We start from the raw sequence: 12,126 nt of genomic DNA, 5'->3' as shown, positions 1-12,126 counted from the left end.
GAAACGTCAAAAAATGGAGTTGTCGGTGTAAGGGGTAGGGTGAGTCACACTTTTACGAAATCATTGATCCGTCACTGGCTACCCATCAGCGCTGTAATGATGTCACTGTTCCTCTTTCTCTTCCCGGTGTCTTCGCGTTTTTCTTTTACTCCCTCCTTTTCTCCTTTTTCTCTCTTTTTTGCTTTTTCTTTTCCCTTCCTTCCTCTCCTCCTCCTCTTTTTTCCCCTCTTTTTTCCTTTTTTCTTCTCTTTTTTTTTCTCTCCTCTTTTTCTTACCCGGGGGGCGCGCCCCCAACGCCCCCCCTGGATAAGCACCTGGTGAACCCTTGACAAATAAAACCATTCTTTTGTTAATACCAGGATATGCAGGGGGCGTATTCGAGTATTTGTTATACGCATAGCTGATTACCAACGTTCAGCAAACAAATCATATGTCCAATGAAGTAATTATAGTCACCCATGACAGCAAAAATACATTGTGATTGCGGAAAGAAAATTCGAATTTACTGTTTCACTTTTACAATCACGGATTTTGGTGTCATGAGAATGCATTTAACTGATAAGGAGATATGTGCCTTATAAAGAATGTCTTATGTGTTATGACAGTAGGAATCACTTAGAGAAGCACAAACAAACGACATATACTTCGTCACATTGAAAATGTTCAGAAAAGACTTAGGATATCCTGGGAACAGAAACATATACTAAACACAATAACCTGATAACTAAGTTCCATTTCAGTGGCGTTCGCAAGGAGAGAAGGGGAAAGGTTGGCCCCCATGGCCTTCCATATTCAGTCACGGTCATGCATTGGTAAGACGTTCAGTTGGGAGACCGAATGCAGATTTTATTTTTGTTGATATTACAACTCCATATCACAACAGTTTCCATCTTTTTGTCTTGTTGTAAAGTTTGCTGAATTTCACCACGGCAACTCGGCAATTAAATCACAGTATACTCTACATCTTATGCCACGGTGACCCTCCAGGACCACCGTAGTTGTCCTAATATATCTTCAAGTTCTGGTTTATTCAATCATTAAACATCGGATATTATCCACGACTAGCCCACTGATCAAGAGGTAACGACGTGTTATATAAACATATATCTAAAGCAAAGTTTAGTAACAGGAGGAACCTCTTTCCTCAACGTTTGTTGAATGATTTACATAATATATAGGTATTATTCGAGTCCTCCCTTCATGTTTATATATTATACGAACTCCTTCGTGTATGCAAGGAACGCATCCTCGATTCGTATATTATTTCCACTTTTATAATTTTGGAAGTCTTCACATGCTTTGTTGACCGAGTGAAGACATTCGTTCCAATTAGTTCTTCCATTTTAGGAAACGAAAGTAAAGTTTAGGAAAATAATTTTTGTTGGGGTGTGCAATTTCAGAAGAGGGCGCGCTTTCAGATTGCAATTATACTCCCAGCATCAATTCAATTTGCACCAAAGTGAGGGCGCATTGAAAAGTCGTATATTCAACAGCTTTGCTTCATGCATCGATTATGATACCTGAAATCAATGCGTTAGAGAGGGTGTGGGGGGGGGGGGCGGACAAGCCCGATCGGCTCTTGCAAGCAATATAATAATAATACAATCATAACAATAATAATAATGATAATAATAATAATAATGATGATGATGATGATGATGATGATGATGATGATGATGATGATGATGATGATGATGATGATGATGATGATGATGATGATGATGATGATGATGATGATGATGATGATGATGATGATGATGATGATGATGATGATGATGATGATGATGATGATGATGATGACCAGCAGTTATTTTTACAATGCTTAAGCGACCACAAATGTGGGAGAAGCCCGCAAGGGCTCATGGAATACAACTTACACGTCGGGTGGCTTCATATTCAACATTATAACTCAAATTTGGAATCTTTTCGAATGAGGAATCTCATTTCAGATGGGAAAACCGTAGTTTTCTCTTAAATGAAATACCAACCTTACTATGATCCGGCCGGATAGCATCGAACCCGTAACCTCCCGATTGTTAAGCCTCATTGCTTCAAATGCCACCACCCTAACCCACTAGGCCACAGCACCGGCTACAGTTGAATATACACAGAATAGAAGCTTTAAAGACAACTTGGGAAACTTAAATACTTCGAACACTGGAGGCTTCTACAGACCTGGCAACCCCACCCTCCCAGGATGAAACCTTAACTAGATAAGAACTAATCAATTGAAATCAGGGAATATGAAGCTTTAACTCAAATACTACGACGCCCTCATCTGGGATTTAAACCAGGGATTCTGATGGCTTAATTCACATGGGATTATGGTGATGGCTAGTCTTTTCTTGTGTGTATAATACGCATGAGCATCATTGTCATGTCTACAGAACCTTACAAATGACATCACAACTTTTTATGAAATGCTTTCATGATATATTAAAATAGCGCCATCTTCAATCAACTTGCAGTCAGCGACTAAAAGGCTGCTGATACCAGGGAGTTGTTTCCAAAACAACTCCCTGCTGAAACATTCCTCGATTTTGTTCAAAATGATTTGATTCAGCATGACAGATTTTACTGCTAATTAACAGTGGCACTGTTGGATCTTATCTGATCCACCCCTTCCGCGTACAGCTGTAAATCGCCCTTAATTTGAATACAGAATTTGAATACCTATTGTGATGGAACTTTAAAGTTCTTCATCCCGAGTTACGTTTTTCATTTCTGTTTACCAAAATGTAATACGTTATCATATAATAAATTACCGTCTTTACAAGTATACATAGTAATACAGTGTAGACTATTGTCAAGTTTATTCGTGGAATAGTTTAAGTGTTGGTGCACAGAGGTTATTATTGTTGGTGTATATAGGATATGAGCGTTGGTGCATATGGGTTATGGGCGTTGGTGCATATATAACCTTATGAGCGTTGGTGTATGTGGGTTACGGGCGTTGGTACATATAGCCTTATGATAGTTGGTGTATATAGGTTATGAGCGTTAATGTATATAGTTTATAAGCGTTGGTGCATAGGCCGATGGGTTATGAGCGTTGGTGCATATAGTCTTAGTGAGCGTTGGTGCATATAACCTTATGAGGATTGGTGTATATATTTCAAGTTTCAAGTTTATTTGTACCATCATCATCATCATCAACATTAATTTATATTTTATAACATGATTAATAGTAAATTAATATACTTACATATAATAAATGAAATGCAAAAATCAGTATATATATATATATATACATATGATGGGTAGAGGAGTGAGAATAAGCAAAGCTTTTCGAGTCTGACCCCTTACAAAAAGAAAGGAAAAGAAATAAAGAAAATAATTAGCAATGTGCTAATTACAAAAGAATAACAGCAACATTAAAGAATGGTTTAAATATGCATGTAATTATATGTAATATGAAGTCGACATCAATTTTTTCCTCAACCTATTTTTAAAAGTATATAAAGTAATATTCAATTCAGTGAGATTGGATGAGAATGAATTCCAGAGAGTAACACCACTTGAGCGAATCTGGGACTGTCTAAGTCTAGTTCGTGAATATGGAATGTTTAGAGAATACATAGATCTAGTGTTGTAATGATGCATATTATATCTATAATGAAAATATGAGTTGTAAATAGGAGGAAGATTTCCATTATTATTCCATTATTATATATATATATATATATATATATATATATATATATATATATATATATATATATATATATATATATATATATATATATATATATATATATATATATATATATGTTATGAGCGTTGGCGCATATACAGCCTTATAATCGTTGGCTTATATGGATTACGGGCGTTGGTGCATATAGCCTTATGAGCCTTGGTGCAAACAGCCTTATGAGCGGTCGAGCATATAACCTTATGAGCATTGGTGTAGGCCTATATATGTTATGAACGTTGATTCATATAGGTTAATAGCGCTGATAAACATGTTCTGTGGGTTTTTGCGTACTTCATGGAAGTCTCCGTATTTTGAAAAGGTATTGGGTTCGTTGTCAAAAGGTTTCACTTCCATCTTGACAATTTATCATTTGACATTCCACTGGGAAAAATTCAGACTTGCCTTCTGGGGGAAAAGTTATAGGTTTTCCGTAAAAATAGAGGGAATACGAATTAACCTACAATGGTGATTAATGGTGATAAATTATGTGTGTTAATGAATAATTGTGTTGCTGCGAGAAATGAAGACTGCAAAGGTGCAACCAAATGCTTCAAATAGGGAGTGCGGGTTGGTCCCCACCCCCATATTCAGCCGGCTTTTGATTTTAGGCTTTTCCTACAATGGTGATTAATGATGATATAATTATGGTGATAAATGGTGATAAATTATGTGTGTTAATGGATAATTGTGTTGCTGCGAGAAATGGGGACTGCAAAGGTGCTATATGCGCAAGTCTGTCTTAGTGGGACTGTTGTCCGTAAGGACCCAAGCAGAATTGTTGCAACTGCAATGTAGCTTTCATTAGGCAAATAACGGGACGTCTTTAAAAAGGAGGCAAGATATCTGAAGTAATGTTTAGTAATTCATCAAATAAATTGCCTTGTGCCACAATTAAGCAACTTAACGGTTGTGATTTCTTTAAGGATCCCATTTACCATATGCCTTTCAGCATTTGCACCCCAATTTATCTAGGCTACATTAGAGTTCCTTTATACTGAAAAGGAACTCTAGGCTGCATTAGAGACCCTATAGTAGGACTCTAGGCTACATGTTAGCACTGTGCCCTCACAATGTTTAAAACTATATTTCCAGTCCAATTTTCCCAAGGCTCTGGAATCCTGTTGGTTTTCAAGGTTTTTAATTATCTGGAACAGGTTATACAGGCGCGTATCCAGGATTTTCTAACCCGGGGGGCGCGAATTACTATCTAAGCGGAGCGCCACCATCGGTTGGCGCGGAGCGTACAAGAAAATTTCTGGTTTTGATACCCCCCAGATCACCGGAAATGGCACTTCTCGGGCTTGAAAATGAGCAACCAGATGTACACTTTTGTCTGAGGACCAAGTTTTTCCCAAAAGTTCTTTTCCATCCATAACCTTTTTGAAGATTGTCACCAGTGGCATGTTCGACCTGATTGCATGTCCTATGGATCATTGCTTTTGTAGGTGATTCTACGTCACGGCCCACAATATCGGAAAGCCCCATTTTCAAGGTTTTCAGCCCATTATTTGTTGAGAATTTGAAAATTCACATTTCTCGTGAATAAAAATCACTTGAAAACATACCCATAATGTTGCAGAAAATTCAATCTATGGACAAGCAATATAGAAAAACCTCCTTGAACCCCTAACAGACAGGTCAAAATTGCACGAGTAGAGGAAAGTATGATGAAGAATGTTGGTGAGGAAATTTTGGAAAATTCCGACACAGTTAGTTTATTGGTGTAGAAATATTGCAACCTCTTATAATGGCGATTATAAAACTTGGTTGAAGGATATAAAAAATAGCAGATATTCCCCCCCCCCCCCCGCAACCAAATTGTTTCCCATTTTTTCGGGCACCTACTGAAAGAAAAATAAATTGCAATGAATAGCTTAAAAATGATCTCCTTGGTAATTAAAATAAAGTTCTAAGCTTGGGCCGACATTACTACTGTAAAAGAGAGTTTTGACCTAAATGGATCTGTATGCTTTTCTGCATCTACATAAGACATTTGGTTGTTTACATTAGCATCCGGCGATATACTGTGGAACTTTCACGGACCGTGCGGTACACGATGGCATGCAATGTAATGACCGATACTTGCTTATATGATATTGGCATCGATATGTTGAACGCGCGCTCCGCGCGCGAAAATTTTTGGCTTTTTTTTTTCGAGCAAGTCGTTACAGCCCCAAATCCAATTGGGCTCCTACGCCTTTGACTACACACATAGACAGTTTTTGAGGCTGTTCATCGTGGAACATGCATTTCAATGCTCACTGATATGATGTTATATCTGCTCTTTGCTTTACAAATTCGAACAGGCGTGTAGCGAGTAATTGTCAAGGGAGGGGCGAAGCCTGCAGGCAAACTATCTAAGCGAAGCGCCACCATCAGTTGGCGCGAAGCGTAAAAAAAAATGGTCAAAAATGCCTCCCAGATCGCTGGAAATAACACTTCCCAGGCCTTGTAAGTTGCATCTATAAGCATTGTCTATTTTGAAATTACTAGCGATGTCATAAAGAAAATTTGCTTCGGGGGGGGGGGGGCGGTCGCCCCCTTCCCGAAATGCGTCATGTTCCCCGACGACTCGGTCGAGTTCAAGACCAGCCACAGTTGGTTCCATATAACACAATTGTACAACTGTTTAAGGCGTCCATACACACACGCGCGTTATGATAGACCATATATAGTATTTATATAGATACATTAGTGAGAGAGTAAAAATGGAAACGTCAAAAATGGAGTTGTCGGTGTCAGGGGTAGGGTGAGTCACACACCCCCTCCGTAATCCTTGATCTGTCACTGGCTACCCTGTGTATATAATAGGGATCAGCGCTTTAACTATGACTGTTCCTCTTTCTCTTCCCGAGGTCTTGGCTATCTTCTACTCCCTCCTTTTCTCCTTTTTCTCTCTTTTTTTTTCTCTTTCTTTTCCCTTCCTTTCTCTCCTCCTTTTCTTTTTCCCCCTCCTTTTCCCTTTTTTCTTCTTTTTTTTCTCTCCTCTTTTCCTTACCCGGGGGGCGCGCGCCCCCAACGCCCCCCCTGGATACGCACCTGTTATAGGACCAGACTTGATGAAAACGTCATCCGCATGAAGTAGTCAATCAGTATCCTATGGTATTTAGCATGTTTTTGGATAAACGTTTTCACTAAAATATAGCTTTCAAGCCAACTATGTTTTGTTGCAGGTACTGGTTCTGCGAGTGGACAGACAGAAGAAGATTCTGATAAGAAACCACACGCCCTGTAAGACCAAAATACCATGTATGACGTCAACATCGAGACCTATAGTTATACATTCCTTACAGTACTAGCGACATCAGTGAATGGTGTTTTTACCTGCAGAATAACTACTTGCCAACTGCTACTTCAACCAACATCTGTATAATTATTTCTAATGTCATGGTACTGGGGAATATCATCACTGCACTATCACTAAAACTCAGTAACATGGTGGTCGGCCTGCGTGAAAACGTGTTCATTGACGATACCATTACCTTACTAAGCGTTAGTTTGGTAGGCTACGTACCTGGTAATGGTATAGTAATAGGCTAGGCTTACTCTGTAGATGTGACGATACTACTAGCCTACCCTACTAATCGGTAGTTTGGAATGTACATGGTAATAGTATATTAGTAGGCTAGGCTTACTCTGTAGATGTGACGATACTACTAGCCTAGCCTACTAATCGGTAGTTTGGTACGTACATGGTGATGGTAAAGTAGTAAGCTAGGCTTACTCTGTAGATGTGACGTCATGCATGCGGACTTACAGGGCACTGCCGAAGGAACACATCTGTTATTTGGTTGTAGGGATACTAACACCATAGAATTTGAAGTAGGAAGGATGACGCCATGCGACGTATACTGCAGCCAATCATTCAACTGATGGCGTTTTGCTTGACCGGCAAGAAAGTACAAGCGAGTAATACAAGCACTACGTCTATGACATAACTAAAGTGACAAAGTTGACAGAAATCACTCAAAATGGCGATATCGTGTGCCACATTTGGGTGCATAAATCGTCAAAAATGTGTCAGTGGACTGCAGTTTCACAGGAAGTGAAAGTAGAAGCAATTACATAGGAATGTCATTACTTTGCTAGTGTCGATCGTGTAGTGTTATGCGCTTAGACCTTCAGGTACTAAGAATAACAATAAATAAAGATGAACACGATTCTTCTGGTTATGTCTGTTTATTTTATTTTACGGGTTCCGTGATCTTAGATAATAAGTCGTTCACAATCTGCTAGCTTGCATCAGCTGTATCTCATAGCTCACAATGCGAACATAAGTATCGTATATAGATTCTTCAGAATCCTTACATTACATCCCCAACCCAAGCATACAACATGCCTAATCAAGATTCCAAGTTTTTGGTTTAACCAATCGACCTGATCTAGTTCTATATTGTTTAGGTCTAGGTGAGCTACTTTGAGAATAGCTTGGTAACTCTTTAGAAGTTTCACTCTGCATCTGTGTTGATGGTTGAGCAATAGGACCTGTGGTTAGTGACTCAGTTTGCTCATTAGTACTTTCATCATATTGACTGATGTTTGGTTCAAAATCAACAAGATTTCCATCATGACTACAAAGATTGCAGTTGATGATGTGTTTCCTGTTTCTTCGCAGATTACCCCTTGGTGAAGACACCAGATATGAACGGGGTTCCTCTAATAATCTATCTACAACCCCATGAGTGTTCATGTCTTTAATAAAAACCTGGGTACCTGGTGGTATCTCTTCAAGAGACTTGGTTCTATGGCTTTTGTCATAATTGTCTTTTAAATATTGACGCTTACTCATTTCAAAAGCCTCTAGTTTGTTCTTGTCAGGTATCTGGGGTACCAGCTGGGAAGGAGCAACTGGTAAGGTTGTCTTTATCCTTCGACCAAACAATAACTCAGATGGACTATACCCGTTTGCTAGGGGAGTAGCTCTGTATGCCATAAGTGCTAGATAAGGATCTTTTGACTTCTTAATTAATCCTTTCACTGTTTGGACAGCTCGTTTAGCTTCCCCGTTAGACTGACTATACAAAGGGCTACTAGTAATGTGTGTGAATCCATATTTCTTACTAAATGCCTTAAACTCACTGCTAATGAACTGTGGTCCATTATCAGAACGGAATACATCTGGGATACCATGACGACTGAACATGGACTGCAAATGCATGATAATATCAGATGATTTGGATGTGGAAGTATGCTTGGCTACTTCTATGTACCTTGAATAATAATCCACTACCAATAGGTAAGTACTATCCTGCAGATAATACAAATCTGCTGCTACCCTCTCCCATGGGCGTGATGGAAACTGAGAAGGCATCATGGGCTCCTTGACCTCCCGAGCCTGGTGGGCACACGTGTGACACTTGTACACTAGGTCACCTATTTGGGAGCTGATACCCGGCCACCACACTGATTGCTTTGCACGCTCTCTACACTTCACAATCCCCTGATGCCCTTCATGGATGAAGTCTAGGACTTCTAACCTTAACGAGCTAGGGATGATGATTCTAGGGCCCCTTAGAAGGAGATTGTTGTATGTAATTTCTCCCCTAAATGGGTAATAACCTTTTAAAGCCCCAGACAATTGTGGTTTATCTGGCCAGCCATCTGTACAATATTCAATTAGCTTGATACATACAGGATCATTCACTTGTTCTTGTTGAATCTTAGTCAAATATGAATTATTAACTGGCAACTCAGATATAATGTAATTGGCATAGGACTGCACTTCCCCCTCTAGATTGTCACTCATAGATATTTCGCCACAGGGTGCTCTAGAGAGTGCATCAGGGACAACTAACTCTTTCCCTGGGATATGACTTATGTCATAGTTGTACCTCATCAACCTGATTCTAAACCTTTGTATCCTTGGTGGGAGCTGATTGAGATCTTTCAGACCCAATAGAGAGACTAGTGGTTTATGGTCAGTTTCAATCTTGAACTTCATACCAATAAGAAAGTTTGCAAATGTATCACAAGCCCAGGTAACACCAAGTGCTTCCCTTTCGATGGGAGCATAATTGCTTTCAGCACTGGTAACAGACCTTGATGCGCAAAATACTAGTCTCCACTCTCCTCCTTGTTGCCTCTGGTACAAGCAGGCACCTAACCCTCGTTTTGAAGCATCACTTGCCACTTTTGTTTCCAGGTTAGGATCAAACAATGCAAGACATGTGCCGCTTAGGCATTCTAACTTAATCTCATTAAATGACCTTTCTTGAGGTTCATTCCATACCCACTGCTTGTCCTTTTGTAGCAGTTCCCTAATGGGTTGACTGAGATCCGATAATTTTGGTGAAAACTTGCTAAATTGATTCACAATGCCCAAAAATCTACGTACATCATGGATATTTTCAGGCCTAGGCATATCTCTCAGTGCCTTGGTTTTCTCAGGATCAGGTAAGATACCATTGTCTGAAACAATGTGTCCTACAAACTGAATTGATTTCTTACTTATCTCACTTAGCCTTGTTCAGAGTCATGCCAGCTTTATCTAATCGATTTAGGACTTCACCTAATCGAGCATCATGCAAGTCCTGATTTGGTGCATGAATCAAGATATCGTCAATGAACACTTCAACACCCTCTAGATCATCTAGTAACTGAGCAAGTCTCTTTTGTGCATGCTCAGGAGCAGATGTTATGCCAAATGGCATTCGACTATAGGCAAATCGCCCAAACGGTGTGATGAATGTGGTTAGAAGCTTGGATGACTCTGTCAAGGGAATTTGGTGGAACCATGAATTAGCATCAAGCTTGCTAAAGATCTTAGCCCCAGGTAGTCTACTAAGTACTTCGCTAGTACTTGGTATCATGAATTTCTCTGTTTTCACATACTGGTTCAGTTTTGTGTAATCAACACATATTCTGACGTCCACCACATTTCCCTTTTTATCCCTCTTAGGGACCGGGACCATTGGTGAGCAAAACTCAGTTGGTTCATTTACTTTGAAAATGATTCCCTCATTTTCTAGTTTTTGTAGTTTACCCTTAATTATTTTGTACAAAGGAACTGATGCTATCTTTCTAGGTGCATTGACTGCGTGTGGCACATAACCCTCTGCAAGCTTGATATTGTACTCACCCTTCATAACCCCCAGACCAGAAAATAACTTTGGATGGTGTTTCTCCACCTCTACGTTATTAACAATTCTCACTACATCTAATGCTTCGATAGCTGGTTTGCCAAATAAGGCTGTGGTGCAATCTTTGACCACATACATAGATTGGTTGGAGGATCTGTTATTAGCTCGAAAATCAACGTCAACTTTACCCATGCACTCCAGCCTAGACTTATTAGCACCATGTAAAACTTTATCTGTTTTACTTAAACTAGTGTTTAAATTAAGCTTGTTGTACATACTTTCAGGAATGATTGATTCATCAGCCCCTGTATCAATAGCAAACTTTACCTTGACATCATTAACATAAACATCAATTGTCCATGATTTTGTCTTTGCTCTTCCATTGTCCAATTGACCAATAAACGTGTAGTTGATCTCCCCAGGATCGTCTTCGTCTGAGACATCTACTTCTACATATTTTACCGCTCTTGGCTTAGGTTTAACTAATTTTGGGTTTCCTTGGTCCTGTGCCTGTTTCCTAAAATTCCTATGCTGCTTGTATTTTGTTTTACAACACCTTGCCCAATGACCCATTTTCTTGCACTTATTACACTTGTCTTCCTTAGCAGGACACGCAGTGTGGTTAGCACTGTAACCACATTTTCCACACTTCCTTGTGCTGGGACTGCTTTCCCTTCTGCTGGTCTGGTTTATCAGCACTTGATCCTTAGCTGTCAAAACTTCGTGTTCCTTACGAACAACTTCGTGTAGTCTTGCCGTCCTTTTTGCTGATTCTAATGTGAGGGCGCTGTCTAGCTGCAGTTTCTGCTGTAATCTGGAGTCTCGGAGGCCAACTACAAGTCTGTCTCTAATTAGCTCCTCTTTTAGCGTTCCGTAATTACAATGCTCTGACAGCTTATATAGCCCAGTGATGAATTCATCCACTGTCTCCCCCTCCATTTGACATCTCTTATTGAATTTGGCCCTTTCATAGATCACATTTCTACGAGCAATAAAATGGCTTTGAAATTTGTCCTTCACGTCTGAATAGGATGGACTCTGAGGTGTACTCTGACTTCCCTCACTCTCTGTGACAACCACAATGGGCGGAAAGGTGAAACTATTGAAAATTTCCTCCGCCTGTTCCCCCATACAGTATATCAACATGTCCACTTGTGTGACTGATGGTTTTTCTGAAAGCCCACTCGCTGATCGAAATCTTTCAAATCGTTTGATCCACTGCTCCCAATCCTCACTTTTGAAGGAAAATGTCCCTGGTGGGGTTATTTGGAATTGGGTGGCCATATTTGTGACGAACGGCAGTTAATACTAGTGCCCAGATAATAGCGTTAATGTTATTGTATAGGCCCAACG

The 12,126-nt window shown here is 39.7% G+C and overlaps 1 protein-coding gene across 1 annotated transcript; it reads right to left on the bottom strand.

The window, feature by feature from the left end:
• Positions 1-10,146: 10,146 nt before the first annotated feature.
• LOC139975456 (uncharacterized) lies at positions 10,147-12,057 on the bottom strand. The gene has a single exon (XM_071983453.1). The coding sequence runs from the start codon at positions 12,055-12,057 to the stop codon at positions 10,147-10,149; it is 1,911 nt and encodes a 636-aa protein (XP_071839554.1).
• Between the last annotated feature and the right edge of the window lie 69 nt (positions 12,058-12,126).

The sequence above is a fragment of the Apostichopus japonicus genome, chromosome 10, assembly GCF_037975245.1.
Source record: "Apostichopus japonicus isolate 1M-3 chromosome 10, ASM3797524v1, whole genome shotgun sequence".
Taxonomy (NCBI): Eukaryota; Metazoa; Echinodermata; class Holothuroidea; order Aspidochirotida; family Stichopodidae; genus Apostichopus; species Apostichopus japonicus.
Note: the sequence above shows the minus strand (reverse complement) of the source record. Positions and strands in the feature narration are given on the sequence as shown.